This window comes from Furipterus horrens, unplaced genomic scaffold (genome assembly GCF_987537825.1).
Source record: "Furipterus horrens unplaced genomic scaffold, mFurHor1.1.pri manual_scaffold_6, whole genome shotgun sequence".
In the NCBI taxonomy this organism is placed as follows: Eukaryota; Metazoa; Chordata; class Mammalia; order Chiroptera; family Furipteridae; genus Furipterus; species Furipterus horrens.
The window spans coordinates 42,056,426-42,073,959 of NW_028327176.1; the positions used below are offsets into that span (position 1 = coordinate 42,056,426).

The 17,534-nt window shown below is 37.5% G+C and overlaps 1 protein-coding gene across 1 annotated transcript in view; it reads right to left on the reverse strand.

The window, feature by feature from the left end:
* Nucleotides 1-17,534, reverse strand: part of PUS10 (pseudouridine synthase 10) — a 66,845-nt gene that overhangs the window by 13,877 nt on the left and 35,434 nt on the right. Inside the window, exons 6-11 of the mRNA XM_090281345.1 lie at nucleotides 15,235-15,346; nucleotides 11,946-12,007; nucleotides 11,600-11,645; nucleotides 9,373-9,437; nucleotides 7,925-8,010; nucleotides 6,769-6,894 (exon numbers count right to left, since the gene is read on the reverse strand). Of these exons, the coding sequence (XP_090137471.1) occupies nucleotides 6,769-6,894; nucleotides 7,925-8,010; nucleotides 9,373-9,437; nucleotides 11,600-11,645; nucleotides 11,946-12,007; nucleotides 15,235-15,346 (497 nt within the window). The remainder of the gene's footprint in view (nucleotides 1-6,768; nucleotides 6,895-7,924; nucleotides 8,011-9,372; nucleotides 9,438-11,599; nucleotides 11,646-11,945; nucleotides 12,008-15,234; nucleotides 15,347-17,534) is intronic.

A 17,534-nucleotide genomic window follows, 5' to 3' on the forward strand; every position in this document is an offset into this window, starting at 1 on the left:
GAGTCATCATCCTACCTCTAATTCCAATCTCTACTAAAAACAGCAATAATAATAATAATAATCAGCACCATTTATTGAGCACTTACTTTACGCCAGGCACTGAGCTAAAAAATTTTCATATATTGTTTCATTTAATTCTACCTTGTGAGGTAGGTAGTTAAAACAAAAACAAAAAAAAAAAAACCTCAACAACAAAAACAAGCTTCTGAAAGGTTAAGTACTTTTCTCAAGGTCATAAGATTAAATGGCAGAGCTATGTGTTTCTAATGTCAAGGCCAGATCTTAACTACTATCCCACACTACCATCCCACAGAAAAGCCCAAAGCAGAACACGATTTGGAGGAAGGCCCCACACCACTCTGGCCACAAGCTTATGGTAAAAAATCTATCATCTACTTTCTTCTTTTCTTTAAAACAAAACAAAAATATTTATTTGAGAATTAAACTCTATGAAAGGAAAAGGAAGGGGAAATATTTGACTCTAAAAGCAAATTCATATATAAGCAAACCTAAGCTGGAACCATGACAAAGCTAGTATTCATTCTTAGATGGGTCATCACAGACTAAGCACTGCAAATATTGGTATGGGAAGTAGTTTAAATAAAGGGAGGAGAGTGTCACATGACAACATTCTTATATCTAGAACTGATTGATGATTTCATTATCATCATCACCACAGCCAGCCCTACCATGAGAAGCATTATTCTAAATACTTCATATATGTTAACACTCTGAGATAGGTACTATCATTATCTCCATCTCTGTTTTACTTATAAGAAAGGTGAGACAGATACAAGATAAGTAACTTCTCTAATAACACTTCACTGATAAGTGGAATGGTCAAGATTTGAACCAGGCAGTCTGGTTCCAGTTTCTTTCTTTCTTTTTTAAAATTATATTTTGTTGACTATGCTATTACAGTTGTCCTGATTTTTTTCTCCTTTGCCCCCCTCCCCCCAACCCCAGCACCCTTCAGGCAATTCCCCCCACCATTGTTTATGTCCATGGGTCATGCTTATAAGTTCTTTGGCTACTCCACCTCCTATACTGTGCCTTACATCCCCATGGCTATTCTGTAAGTATCTATTTGTACTTTTTAACCCCCTCACCTCTTCACCCATTCCCCCATACTCCCTCCCATATCATTGATTTGATTCTCAGCTTCATCCACTCTAGTGTTTCCCTGTAAATTGTTCTTTATTTCAATTAGTGTATCCTTCATTTTTGACTGGATATTTTTTATGCTGTTGAGGTCCTAACAAAGTTCCTCAAGCATCCTTATAATCAGTGTTTTAAACTCTACATCTGATAGATTGCTTATCTCCATTTCATTTAGTTCTTTTTCTGGACTTTCAATCTGTTTTTTCATTTGGGCCATGTTTCTTTGTCTCCTTGTTTTGGCAACCTGTGTATTGAGTAGAGCTGCTTTGACACCATGTCTTAGTAGTATGGCCTATTGTAGCAGGTGTCCTGTAGGATCCAATGGCACAGCCTCCCCTTTCACCCAAGATGGGTACTTGAGGTATGCCCTTAGTGTGAGCTGAGTACACCTTCTTCTTGTAGTTGAGCCTTAGTTGCTGTTGGTAGATCAATGGGAAGGATTTACCCAGACCAGTCAGCTGCAAGGATTGGCTGCAACCTCTGCCTTCCATGCAGGGGCAGGGTGGTGGTGCTCCAATGTGGTCTGTAGCTGTCCACTGGGTGCAATGGCCCTGGGTTTGCCAAATGGTGCAGGCCAAGGTCACTCCCCACCTCTGTTTTTTCCAGGGGCTACCTGCATGAGCTATAAAGCAATCTGAGATGGCTGCTACTTGTGCTGGTCTTGGAGATTCCCAGGAGAAGCTAAGCTGTGAATCTAGGCTGTTTGCTGCTAGTGCCAGGTCTGGGGCTCACTGAGGCCAGCTGTTGCTTGTTTGCTAGGATTTAGGAGGTTGTGAAGCATGAGCCAAGACCAGCCATTCATATGGAAAGCAGCTTGGGTGGGCCTGTAAATTGGGTGGGGCAGAGTCTATGGGGATCTCAAAAGTGGGTCAAACAGTGTTAGACAGGCTGATGGAGTCTCTGTTTTGTCACCACCTTGTCAGCTCTATGGAGGGAGGGTTCAGAAAAGAGACAATGACCTCTGCTCACCTTGATACAGACACTTCAGTTTCTCCTTATGTACCACTGGTGCCTTTCAAGCTGCTACTCTGGTGCTGGAGCTCAGAGGGAGGGAGTCTGAGTAGGTGAGTCAGTGTGTGGGTTCTTTAAGAGGAACTCCTTGGGGCTGCAGCAGTTTCTCCCACTGACTCATTCCTTGCTGGTTTTTGCAGCCAGAAGTTTGGGGACTTATAGCACTGTAACCCTGGGCTGAGGGGCCTGGTGTGGAGCTGGGACTCCTTGCTCCTAAGATATCCCTCCTGAATTTTTATCTACCACACGTGGGTGAGAGACCAGCCTGTTGCATGTCTGCACTCTTTCTACCAATCTGGATGGACGTGGTTTCTTTAATTTCATAGCTGTCAGACATACATTTAACTTGATTTCTGACTTTTCTGAGTGATGGCTGTTCTATATTTCATTATAATTTTGATGTGGTCTTATGAAGAGGGGAGCCATGTCTGCCTATGCCACCATCTTGACTGGAAGTCCCCCCAGAGTTTCTTAACCACTATCCATATTGCACCATCATGAAGAAGCCAAAAATGCTCAGACTTGTGCCCACAGGGAAAGCAATACCAGCCTTCTTGGACCAAGGATTTGGATGTTTTGGGAAGGCTGGTCAGTCATCAGAGTGGTAGTTTATGGTCTGTGAACATAGAGCTTGAAGGCTAGAATGCAGACTCACACCATGATTTTCTCATTCAGGAGAAAATATCACAGGATGTGTGTGCAAGATACTGTGCTGATGATGGGAAGACAAAGGCAAACAAGAAGTACAGAGTTCCTATCCTCACAGAGCTTATTATTTCTGTAGGGATATGGACTGTAACATAAAAGGTAGGGCTAGGTCAGGAAAAGTGCAGGAACATTCCTGCACTTAGAACACGACTGCAATGCAAGCTATGAGGTTTGTACTTATTCCTCAATAGTCCAGACACTTTGGAAAGCACAAGATAAGGAAGAACAAGACTGCTGGGAAGAACAAGACTGCTGGGAAGAACAGATGGGAAAGGTAGATAGAAGGTGCATACCATTTTGATGGCCATTTTTTTCCCAAGAAAGATTCTAAACTCAAAGTTTCCATGTAGATTTTAGAAAAAGGAAGGCTAAAAGGCTTTAACAGTTCTATGACAACTACACTCAAGACTAGCACTCCTTCCTAGGATGTTTAGCTGTGAAGAAAGTAGGATTTTACCCCTCCTTCATCGTTAAGAAGTTACTTCAGGGAGCCAGGATCAACATCTGTTGGATAGGCTCCAAGCTGCAGTGTGTCACAAACTGCCACAGTAGAGTGGGCTCCTCTCTGCCCTACAGGGTCCAAAACTGTGGTCTCACAGAGAGGAGCAACCCAGGACTGGTTAGGTAAGCAACAGATATCCCACATAGGTCTAGGATTCAAGCTGCTAGCTAAGCTCTTAAGTCTGGGTAACCTGTGCTGCGTTATTCCTGAGGACTGGCCAAGTGGGCAGCCACGAGAGGCATGAGGTCAGGTTCTTCTCCCGATGGAAAACCTAGGCAGGGAGTAGTGCTCTATGGCCCAATAAGTCCCAAAGAACCCTCCATTCCATATTGACACTCCATTGTCAAGCTGTCGTTAAATCCACAGCAACATTGGTCCTTTTAGTCAGAGTCAACACATTCAAGAGCAGTCCTAACAAGGGATGGAGAGCTAAATGGAGAGTGCAAAGTGGCTTCTGGGAGGCTGAAAAATACTGACTCCCTGGGGCTATGATCTCTATGATCTGCCTTCTATCTGTTCACTTCCATCTCTATACTAGCTGTAATGTCGGGGAACCAGGGAATCCAGTGACTGGGCCTTAACCTGCAAGAGGTGAGAGTGAAGAGAATGAACAGGACACAGAAATGGGTCTACCAGTGACTGCTAAATCAGATTAGAAATCTCAAATTCATAAGTTAGCCCATAAAACTTCCCACAAATTCCAGCCCATAAACAAGAAAGAGGAGCAGAAAGCCAGGCTCTTGAGAAGTCCAGAGAAACACCAGAGTCAATAGACAAAGGGAGAGGAGTATTTACTTTACTATCTTTTAGAAAAATGTTTCACATTTGGACCCTACACTGAGAAATACTTTTGGGGGCAAACTTCAAAACTTTATTTGTATGCAATTATGAATAACAGAGGACAAAAAAGGGAAAAACAGTCACTGCTATTTAGGAAACACAAGTTAAACTTAGTTGAATTTAAAACTTAGCTGAGTTTTCTAAATCCTGTGAATTCTTTGACCCTTCTGCTCAAAGAAACAAATGTTTCAAAAAACAAATACAGAACCAAGGGTAAGAATGATCTGGAACTATATAGGTGGTTCAGCTAGTCTGCAGGGACCTCACACCCATGGGCAGACAATGGGACTGAAAGATGGGCAGAGACCAGACGATGAAGGCCTTAGAATATCAAGTTAAGTGGTTTAAACTTTATCCTGTAGCTAGTCATTGATCAGTTTTTAGCACGGAACTGACATGACAAATATTCATGCAATGAGCAATGTAACAAATGTATTAGGGGAAAATTTTCTTAGACACATTGATTTTGACAATGTGTCGAAGTTTATTACTCATTTACCAGGGAATTAGCAAGTATATAATATGATGTACTGGTATGAAGTAACTGAAAAACAAGTTTGTATCTCCTATTTAGGGGAAGGAACCTTTCTGTAAGTAGCTAGGCTGCTTCATGCAATACTGGTTTATCTTCATAGAGGTACAACAGTCAGGACCATCTTCCCTGGGCTGTCAGATGTGAACCACAGAAATAACAAGTAAGGGATCTAAGAAACACGGGTTTAGCAAATTGATGCTGTTAATCAGGTGTTTCAAACAAGGTTTTATCCCAAGAAGAAGCCAATGAGCACAGAGACCCAGAGATCTCTGATATTTCTTTTTTCTTTTTAAAATATCTTATTGCAATCTTTTTCCTTTACAAAATTTTGAGAAGAAGAGAAACATAGATTGGTTGCATGTGGCCTCTTGCGCGCCCCCAATTGGGGACCTGGCCCGCAACCCAGGCATGTGCTGGGAATTAAACCGATGACTTTGGTTCACAGGCTGACACTCAATCCACTGCGCCATACCAGCCAGGGCATTCCTACTTAAGCAGCCCTCAGTAAATTTTTTCAGCACACAACTAATTGTGCTAAGTGCACAATTTTATTTCTTTTCAGTTTGGGGACAGTTTTTCCCCTTCAAATGGACACTGATAACAAACCACCTTCCTGGAAGATAACAGGGGGAAACATACAGCTTTTTCAGAGCCCCGCAGCAGCCCTACTCATTGTGGGGGCTTCCTTGGGACCCAAATAATCAGAACTGAAAGGTTCTTGAATCTTCTTACAGAAGAGGGAGTAAAGTGGCCCCAAAAAGAGTTTGAAAGAGACTTTTTGGGCCAAAGCTTTACTTTCCCTTCTTCATAGCTTGGATAAGTCTTATAAGATAAACAGATTAAGTAGATAAAAGCTCATGGCAGTAGCCCAGAGTCTTCTAAGATTTTGCAAAATACTAGGTTGCTAGGTTAATTCTCCATTCAGTAAACAATTCTTCAAGACCCATATAAAGAGGGCCACTCTGCCCTGACCTGAGTGGCTCAGTTGGTTGAGCATTGTCCCACAAAGCAAAAGGTAACCTGTCCCTGTCAGAGCATATGCCTGGGTTGTAGGCTCAGTCCCTGGCTGGGCATATGCAAGAGGCAACTAATCAATAGATGTTTTTCTCCCTCTCTTTCTCCCTCCCTTCCCCTCTCTAAAAATAAATAAAATCTTTATTTAAAAAAAAAGAGAGCCAAGGGCAGCCACAGCTCATCTCAGTCACGTACTTACCATTCCTAAAGCAAGCTTGTCTTAAGGTTTTTCAGAGAAAAGGATGGATGTCTAGTTGATCTCTCAAAAAAGGTGTTCTAATTATTCTAGGAAACCCACTTCAAGAATGATTTGTGTATTCACTGCCTACAGTTTTTCCTGACGTACAACATGGTTTCCTGTGGCTGAAATACTAGCCCCTTTCCTCTAGTCTAATCCTAGGTGAAATCATGGGGCTTTATGCTGCCTTTGACCTAATAGTCCTATTGATACAAAGAAAATATAAACCTGACAGATCTGACTCATCCCACAAACCTGGGCTCATTAATACTGATGACATTAAAAAACAAAACAACTCCCATTTAGTATTTGTAAAGTGGTACCTGTTGGTTTCTTTTCTCTGGGCTTCAAACTTTATCCCAGGACATTTTGGTGGCTATGAATGGAAGCCAGGCATTTGCCAAGCACTGAATGTAGAAGCTGTATTTAAATTTCCGCATATTCCCCAAAAGAGGTCAAGGCAGAGGTGTCCCAAGGTCAGAGCTTAAGTGTATTCATTTAAAGTAGTTTTGATTGTTCTGAATTTTCTCAGGAAAGAACAATCATTTTGAAAAAGGGAAGAAATCCTTGGGCACCTTGGCTCAAATCCAGCCAAGGTGGGAGAAGCTCAAGGCACAGCAATCCCTGTTTTAGGAAACCACCAGACAAGGGGCCCAGACTCGGTGGTGATTTACAAGATGCAGGAATCTTTCCTGCCACCTCCAACAAATCTATTCACCAATGACAATGTATTTAAAACATGAATAATTTAACACTTACTCTCTGCTTTGAATACTGTCAAAAGATGATCTGAAATTAATTCTTCCACTGAAGATTCCAGCTTCCTTTCTCCATCAATTATCCAAGGAGTTTGTGGTAGATTCCTAGAGTATTTATTATATCTCCCTGCCAGAGAATATAAGGTAGGCTAGATGAAATGATGTGATTAACACAATGGGATAAAAAGAAAAGCAATAACTACAATATTTACTGAGTGCCAATATCCTATGATATTAAGGCTTAGCCTTCAACTAATTTACGATCTAATCTGGGGAGCCAACACATAGACATATAGATAATGAAGTGAAAATATTTAATGTAACAATAGAAAAGATGACTAAAGACATGATATGAATCATTAAATGAGTTCTAAAGAAATGCTCAATATATTTATTAATCTGACTGGCTGCCTGAACAAGTTATAATATTACAGAACACACCAAGGATAATTTTTTTAAAAAGAACAACTACTGCTTTTACATCTGATTAATAATACTTTCAATGTAATAGTCATTGGTGATAATGTATTCCAAAGAGTTCAAATCCAGAAAATTTTGAAATTTTTGTAATAAAAAAAAAAAAAACCCTAACAGAGTATGACTAAGGTAGGTAGCTTTCATTACCCTTTTTCATTCAATAGTCAAAACTAAAGATGAATTTCATTTCAGCTATTACTATAAAACAGCTGTAGCTTTAAAAACAAAAACTGCTAGATTACCCCTTCGGAAAGTCAATTAAACAATTTTTTTTTCAGGCAGAAGCCAGTGTTTAGTCATTTTGCAGATAATAAAATTATTATTTCAAGTTTGCTTTCATGTGATATATAAACAAATCTCTCCAAGGCTGTGTTTCTCCTGATGAGTTTTGGGTCTCAACATCTACCCATATTTCCACTGGGCCATCTTTGATGAAAACTTAAAACTTAGGAAGTGTCATTTCCCTTCAGCATGACATTTTAAATAACAGATCTCCCAAGTGACCCTAGGAATGCCCATACAATCTAAAATAAGCTTGGCTATCAGATCTAGTTCTCAAAGAGTTAACTAACCAAAACCTAATAACAATAATAAGAAGGAAAGAGAGGAGGAGTCAGTTGGGTTTTTCAGAAAGAAGAGTACGTTGACAGAGTAAGTATGTTCCAGACTACAACTTTTACCAGCCACAAAAACAGCACCATGAGCACATTCAATTTCGAGAACAGCGCATACAGCCTTTGGTGAGTTTGGAGGACAAGGAAACTGCCTGCAAGAACAAAATAAATTTTACAGCTATTATATTCCAGACATGATATTGAGCCATATAACTACAATGAATCAGCATTGTCTGAGGCACAGAGTTTGAGTTTCTCAAGGTCTAAGCCTCTCCCTAACTTTCAGTTTAGGGACCATAAGGGTCTTTCAGGCCCCAGAGTCCCACTTTTAGTACATGACAATGGCACTGAGTAAATCAGGGCTCTGACTTACTACTACCTTTCATTCCCAGGAGGTCTCATGTTCCCAGATGATAATTTCCAATAACCTTGAGACTTCAGAGAAAAATCCATATATATGAAGTAGAAGCCTCTTCAGGTTCTTTAGCCATTTTGCTATCCATGAACACTTGCTTACAAAAATCCTCAATCATCTGGTTAAAGCTGGTGTGCAGTGAGATTGGTCACATTAGTCTCAGCTGTGGGGAGGGTACTCCACCATTTTTCTCGTTTTTTTCCTTCTCATTTCAACTATATCCTTGAGAATCAAACTAAAGAGTCAGAAAAAGTGGAATGTGGCAGCCTCTGACCTTTTATCTAAGAAACTTCAATTAAGGACAGAGAAGAGCAATGTATGGCTTTATTCTCTGTCTACCATCTGGGAACGTCCAAAGCCATGGACTGTAGAAGACTAGATGTGGACTAAATACAAAATGCTTGGCTTGAAAATTTCATACAGTTCCCAAGATATCTCAACAAAGAAATCACTTAGGAACTCAGGAACTATTGCTTGTAGAAAATAACTCTCTTTACTTTCTAAAATTTAATAAAAATATTTCCATTCTGAGACTCATTTTTAGTCAGTAAAATATACAAAACATTCCCCATGATGTCATTGTTTGAACTTTATTCAAGGATAGTCTATAAAGATAACTATGATAATTTTTTATTAAATAAAACAAATATACTGAGAATTAAAATATAAGGCTTATTGTATTTCAGCCTTATTTTAACAAGTGAGTAACTCCTGAGCCTTTTTCTCCCTCTTGTGGTGATGGGTGATACTACGAAATGGAGGATTTGGAGTGGAAACCTGATCTAAATTCACTACTCTGTTACCCAGTTGAAATCTTAAGCAAGTCAACTCCCTCTTTGAACCACAATAATCCTCTTCTAAAAGATAAATAAGTTGGACTTGATTCATAAATCCAAATTTATTTGACAAACATTTACTGAATACCACTCACTGCATGCCAGGTACTGAGCCAGGAACTGAGGCTATAATGACTAAGGCACAATCCTGGTTCCTGAAATACATCCAGTCTTGTCTTAGAGATAGATAATCCAGACTATCACTAACATTCCCTTTATTCTAAAATTCCACAATGCTTTCTTGTTTCTGTACTTCTACTTACTTGCGGAAATCCTCTTCTTTGATCTTATTCAAAGCTTTCATAACTGCCATTCTAGTGAATACTGACTATATAGGGTAAAATGAAAAGAAAAGACTTTATCAGCTAGACAAGAGAACATCAGTGATAAAATAAAAAACATGGTTGGAGAAATTATATTATTTTAAATCATACTTAATAGCTTCAAGAAAATAAGTAAAATGTTAAGTGTTGATACCATCAGTTCTGCAATTGGTATGCTCCTCCTACAACCCTTCTCTTCAATCTAGTCTATGTCTATAATAGCAGGTAGACCTAGCAGAATGTGTCTTCTTCACTACACTGTCCCACTCCCCTTAAAACGTGGCATTTTTCAAATACAAAAATAATGACATTGCAAGAAACTTGCTTTGAATATCTTTTCCCAGACTTCAAGAGGAATTTAGATTGATTCAACTGCCTTTTCTTCTCCACATCCCTTCAGAGGCCACAGTTATATAACTGAGGAGTTGGCTGCTGGGGTAAAGGGTAAAACAGCCAACCAGCCTATCCTGGTACCGAGCAACTCAGTATCACTCAACAGCCACAAAGTGAACAAATCCAGTATATTCAATAGAAGAGCACCTACAACAAATGTCCCACTTAGGGGTTTTTAAAACAAGAAAAGCCAGATCACATGGTAGACATACTGGAACTAATCAGTGCATATATACATGGTTTACTAGGATAAATCACAATAACTTCTTCTGTTATGAGAAATTACACTTGACTGAAAAGGGGTACAATGTAGACATCTCAACAGTTTATTATCAAGACCATGTTCTTCCAAACCACATTCTGGGGAACCCCAAGGTATCACAGGGTTATAACTAAAAATTAAATGCCTGTTTGTTCAGACAGGAAATTTCAGGCCTGAAAGAATCTCAAACGTCATTCAATTTACTCCAAGCCACAAGGCAAGAAAACTACAATAACTACAATACAATACAATACAATACAATACAATACAATACAATACAATAACTACTGGCCAAATGGTGTGATGTCTATGTTGTTTTGACAAAAATCCCCTTATCCTATTATTTGATGCTGGCACATGTATACTTCCTCAAAGATAACAATAAATAAATAAACCTGGATCTTCAATATAAATATGGTATACAGGTCATTAGGACAGAGTTTTCTCAACTGGTATGGCAAAGTAGGGAGCTTCAGTTGTGCCGTGATACCAACCCCTGTAGTTCATAAAGGCTGAGGAGCAGGGCTTGGGACAGTGGGACCCTCCCAGTCTTCTGCTCCCAACTTAGAGCAACTTCATCTACTAATCTCAGGGTGCTGAACAAACATGGTAATATTCTAGGTATACCCATGATGTGAAAAAAGTGGGAAGGCACTGCTTTAGGCTTGGTTTGCATTTCTAATTATTTCTGCATGGAGCATTCAGCAAATGTTACAAGACCACCTCCCCCCCGCCCCCCCATCAGTTCTAAATGGCCCAGCGATTAGTCAAAGCAAGAGGAAGACCAAATAAAGTATCTTTGACAATAAACTTATATTCTTTTTAACAACCAGAACAGTGAAATGGATGTCAATCATTTAGGAATGCCTGAGCCTGCACAAAACCAGCTAAGTAACTGGGACACAAAAGCTTGCCAATATCATGCCATGCCATTCTATCCTGTAATAATAGAAGCTAAAAGTGGATGCCAACTAATTTTCTCCTTAACAGGAAGACCAGCTCACATCGGACAGTAAAGGGGAGTTTGAATTATATGACCTTTTTGCAAATGGAGCTTGAAATAGGCTTTATTAATTCTAAGTAAAATAATAACAATAAAATAATTTTTAAAACATCAATTGCTAGAAAATGAATATTAGATAAAAATTTGGAATGCTGTTGAATTTACCACAGATTTTCCCAGATGATATAATTTTGGGAATTAAAATCTAAATGTCAAATTTTCCCAAATGGGTAACAGAAACATCATTGAAACCCAGATTTTAAATTCAACATCAGAGCAACAACCCAGACAGGACACAAACACATGATAATGATTGCATGTTATGACTTTCTAGCCAGAGGCAAAGGTGTTGAGAGTAAAAAAAATAAAAATAAATGTAGCAAATGGAAAGATTTAAAGACTGATTCTTCATAGATCGCCACAATACTAATGTATACCTTTTTTTGTTGTTAATTTGAATATTCAGCTCAGACAAAACTCACTAAAAAATAAGAACCAGAAATCCTTACCTGTTTGTTTTTGGCGGGCTTGAAACAATCTGGGCATATTGCATGTCTAAGTAAAATTCAAATTAATATAAAAGGTTAATGAGTTTATTTTGGAGGGGATATGATTCAAATATATTTTATACAACATGGCTGTTAAACTCAGGATATCAGGAACAGACAAAATAAATCCCTATACGAGCTACATTGGTTTGCCTTGAACTTTATGTTAGAGAGCACATTTTAAACCTACTAATACATGACAAGTTCAGATATACTGATTAGAAAGAGGAGCAATACTATTTTCATGAAAACCAAAAAGCATTAACAATGTTACACGATTGACATTGTTGTTTATGTGGCAACTTACAGGAAGTGGCAATCCTCAACTGTTTCTGGGTGAGCAAAGACCACACTCACTTCAAACAGGCTCTAAAAATTATAAAGGGAAAATTTGGGACAACTGTAAAAGCACAAACAATAAAATATAATTTAAAATGCAAAAAGAAAAAACAAAACCCATGAAATAAATAAAAATTAAAAGTTTAAAAATGAGCAAAAGGAAACCAACATCTAACAACTTATGAATGGAAATTAAAATTAATTATAAAATTAAAAGTTTAAAAATGAGCAAAAGGAAACCAACATCTAGCAACTTATGAATGGAAATTAAAATTAATTATCAAAGATAGGCTCAGAAAAAGAGTGACAAGAAAAACTGGAAATACTACTGTTTTCAAATCGACTTGCTCACAAAGCAGCTATAAAGGGAAATTGTCTTTTTTCTTTTTTTAACTTCTAAGGTTCAGTCACTAGTGATCCTATCAAAAAACAAGTTTAAAATAAATTTTTAAATAGATTTGTATGATTTTTGTATGTGTATATAAATTAGGCATGAAAAAGAATGAGAATTTAGGGAAATGGAAAGAGATAACTGAAAGAAATGAAGAACTGTCCAGTCAATACTATGATTAGAGATATTAGCAAAACAAAAGCATTTTATTCACATGCTTAAAAACTCTGTCTGAGACTTTTATAAAGTGCTCAAACATCTTAATAAATTTTAGTTCTAAAAAAGACATCTTAATATTTTCCTTATTACAAAAGCGATACATATAAATTCTAAAATAATCAAATACAAGGTGGATTTTCAATCTCTACTGAGGCAGAACTAGTAACAGTTTGGCATGTTTCCTTCAAGCTCCTTTTATGAATACAAACATAAATGTACAGTATGTACTTCTTGGGATATTAAACATACTTTTGGATAATTGCTTTATTCAATGAATATTACGTCATGGACATCTTTTCAACTCTAGGGACTATTGGGCATTTTAGTTGTAGTAAGTTTTTCTATTATTAAAAATGCTAAAATAAACATCTTTGTACACAAAAGAACACAATTTCATTTCATACTCTTATATATTGACTTCCACAAAGAATATATAAAATTCCACATTGAGGAAAAGATATGAATATCATACCATGTAACAATCTTATCTTTTGTATTGAGTACTGTTTCCTGACTGCATTGAACTGTCAGCAAGCCTATCGGCTACTGTAGAATCAAAAGAGTGAATACAGTAGTTCCTCTCTATATCGCGGTTCACTTATCGCGGCCTCACTGTATCGCGGGATTTTAAAAAATATTATATTTAATTATTTATGGGAGATTTTTCGCTATATCATGGGATTCTGCGGTACTGTATACGTCGTCGTCGGCAGCCGTCCGCCTCGAGAGACGATGGTGTAGCTTCTTAAGAGTCTATCTGCACCGCCGAGAATGGCTGTGCAGTCCGACTCGGGAGTGACACGGTATCTGTCTCCTCCCGTGTTGAATCGACATCTTGCGATGACGCTGGAGTGTCCTCTCCAGTGAAGCTGAAGCTACAGAGCCTGGGCAGGGTGATATGGAGGGTCTGCTGTTGCCCATGCAGCAGACGCCCCCTCTCTTCGCAGCTGAAGGGTCCAAGGGAAAGACGGAGTCAATACAGCTTGGCTTCAGGTGCGCCGCAGGAGTTGCCGGTGTTGACTACAACGTCAAACCGCCTTAGGGACTCCGGCTCCGGATTTTCTGTCGGGGTTTACTCCCTTAGCCTTTCCCCTGGAGAGGTATGCCGCAAGGCAGCGGAGGTTTTTTGGAATCAGAGTTTTCCTTCTCTGATGTGCCCTGACTGGAAGATCGAACCAGCGACACTTAGCTCGCAGGCCGACGCTCAATCCACTGAGCCAAACCAGCCAGGGGTGACTGTATACGTATGTTGTTAAAATTACGTAGGTTTAAGGGTGTAGAATATATTTAAGAACATAAGTAGTGTTTATAAAAGTGGAAAAGGTTAATAAGGGAGTGGGAAAGGTTAATAAGGTACTGGGAACGGTTTATAAGTGTGTGGGAAGGGTTTATAAAGCCTTAAAATATATGTAAATACTAAAATAAATGTAAGGTTCCTACTTCACAGATTTTCACCTATCGTGGGGGGGGTGGTGGTCTAGAACGTAATACCCACGATAAGTGAGGGAATACTGTAGTTTTATTTTTGCTCTCTATTCTAATCTACAAAATAAAATAAAAATTACAACCCATTCTTTTTACTCAAGAAAACGTCAATCCTTCTGAATTTATTAGAACATTATTACTTCTTTTGTTTTCTATTTTCTGTTCTGATTCAATGAGTAAGAAAATTATTTATGCTTCAAAAGTAAAACCTGAGGTAAGAAAACTTTGCATCAATGACTTCTCTAATTTCCAAAGTACTTTCATTACCTCATTTCCTCATACTATCTGTGGTGGCTTTATTTTCTATCCTCTCGATATTCATCTTAAAGGACAGTCAGTTTATTCTTACTAACTGAGGGAGACAGAGCTATATAATTCAGAATAGAGAAAAAAGTCTTTTAACTCTTTAGTTTTGAAAGATGGTTTCATGATTTTACTTGAATAGGGTGTGTCTGATATTCAGGAAATTTCCTTCCAGCAAAATGACAAAGCAATGAGGCCATACTGTTAAAATCTAATTTAAGATGAACTGGGAATATGTCCTATTTCCACATCTGTAAACTTGCTGAACTCTTCCCTAAAATTCAGTCCATTCCAGTCACTGAGTCAAGGTTTGCTCTGAAACAGGGGAGATGGCTAAGGGGTCTGGTTTGAAAGGCAGTCTTTGCCTAACATTAAACAGAAAGATTTGAAATACCAACAAGGTGGGACAGACTGAGCCCATGATCATTGTAGTTGAGTAGATTCTGTCTGTTTATTTGAAAACAAGATTAGCTACAGATAAGGAAATTTAAATAGTCTAGAGTTGACTCAACACTTGCTCAGTTATTTATGTATTGCTTTGTATAAGTAAATCTGTCTCTACAATTAAAATGTAAATATATTAAAAGGCTTAGATTCATTTCGAACCTTTTAAGGTCGATTAGTGTACACTACCCTGTTATATACTCTTAAGTCTTGGATCACAAAGAAGTCTTTAAAAAAAGAGAAAAACTTTAACCTCAATTTAAGACTGTTAGAAATTAACATTTTAAAGGCTTAAGAAATCCTTCATTGGATTATTTAAAGAGAAGATTCTTTCGGCTAACCATACTTCTACCATATAATGAAGTAAAGCTAGTAAAACCAGAGAACAAAATTAACAGTGCTGATGACCCAATACCTTTCCATCAATGGGAACACCCAGCTCCTCTGAAAACAAGGGGTGAGTTATCCATTTGTAGGCTTCTTTTAGCTGAACGATGTCGTTTCTTCCCAGCGACAGACTCTGCTTTCTGAACAACAAAAATTAATTCACTGACATGAAAAACTTCATTTTTTCTACTAAAAGCAAGAGATTATGCAATTATTTTAAAATATTTATTAACTGCCTACTATTTTATACATTAAATAAAAAGTAGAAAACAAAGCAGACAAAAATTCATGAACTCATAAACCTTATATTCTAACAAGATCAAGAAACTGCTTTTTTAAATGGCATATAAGACAGTTTACAAAGTTTCAAAGACAAAAAGCGTACTAATGAGTTTTTCTGAGCTAGAATTGCCAGATTCCAGAATTTACATGGTACATCAGAAGACAGAAAGGTGGAAAAGAGGATTGTTTATTGTTCAGAAGCTACAAAACTGCATATTACAATACCCAGACTAAGATTATTTGCATCTATTCTCTTCCTGATAATGAAACTTACTTTTGGGAAATCAATGTAAAAGCTGTACTCTTCTTTACTGCTGAAGAAGAAATATTAAATCCTAAAGTATCAATGTTCTGAAATGCTCATCAACAATATTAGAAAAATTTCTGAATAAAAATCTGACATTCCCCCAAAATCTACTCATGAGCCAATAAATAGGTTTGGGGAAGTCCCAATTATGATTTCTAGCTTTTAGTTTGTAAACTAAATTGTGATAGGAACTGAGATAAGAGAAAAGAAAAACATGGTATGATATTATTAAAACTGCTTTACTCTCCTGAGAACACTGCAGTATCAGTAAAAAACTAACAAGCCCATATCATTCATATAATTAAAACTTCAAATCAGTCTTACAGCTATTCACAAGACTACTTTTAACAAAAGAGATATTAAGGGTCAACTTCTGGCTCATTTCTTTAAACGTCTAATTTTTGCTGATAGAAATGACTACTTATATTCAATATCCATTATAATTTAATTCTTCAAGACCAAAAGAAAATACTAATGGAAGGTTGAAAAAAAGAAAGTAATTTAGCTAATGGCTAAATTTAATTGAGCTTTAAAAAAACAAATACTGTATATAAAGACCATTGTTTATCTAACTCATTCTTATCCAGCTGAGAATATAACTGGTTACAAGGAACGCTTTCATATGCTTTGGTATTGTGGTTTAACAATGAAATATCCAGATAAGCCCTACACCTGACAAATAATCAAATTATTTTTTACATTCAAGAACTTATTCAAACACTAAGTGTTTGAGCTTTATAAACTGTTTCTAATTGTCTAAATATCAGAAACATTTTAGGTATTTTATTTTTATTTTTTTTAAATAATTTATTTATTTGTTTGTTTATTTACTTATTTTGAGAGAGAGGGGAAAGGAGAAAGAGAGGGAAAGAAATATCACTGTGTGGTTGCCTCTCACTAGCGCCCCCAACTGGGGACCCTGACGTGCAACCTAATTGTGTGCCCTGACTGGGAATTGAACCAATGACACTTGGCTCGCAGGCCAATGCTCAATCCACTGAGCCACAGCAGTCAGGGCCATATTAGGTATTTTAAACAACTATCTTGATATTGTATCAATAGTTTAAAGATATTTGCATAAAAAGCATCACAATTGAAAGGTAAATAATTAGTGAATGAGAATACATTTTAAAGGATAAAAAGTTGAAACAGAGAACACAAGAATGGAAAACTATTTAAAAATCGATTATACCCCAGAGTACAAAGGGTTGCAGCAAAAGTCAATCCTAAAAATGGGTTAAAACATTACTCGTTATGTATTTAAGAAAATTGGTATATATATTTTAATCCTCACCTGAGGATAGGTTTATACTTTTATTTTTTAAAGAGAGAAAGGGTGTGGAGGGGGGAGAGACAGAGAGAGAAATATCAGTGTGAAAGAGAAACATCCTGTATATGTATGTCTCAGCTAGGGACAGAACCTGCAGCCTAGGTATGTGTCCTGACCAGGATCGAACACACAACCTTTTGGTGAATGGGACGAAGCTCCAATCAACTGAGCCACCATAGTCTTTGAAGTATATTTAGAGCTTCTCAGTCCAGTTAAAGAAAGAAAAAAACCCTTCAATTATATGTATTTTTTTCCTTCTGGATTAAAGAGCTAGGGGAAAGGGTTAACAGACATCTTGGAAACCTTAACCTTAATATAAAGAAAAAATATAATACTTAAAGTACCAGATTTTCAATCCTGCAAGTTGAAGGTGGCTAATAACTTTTCTAATATAATTTAGGGTAAATGT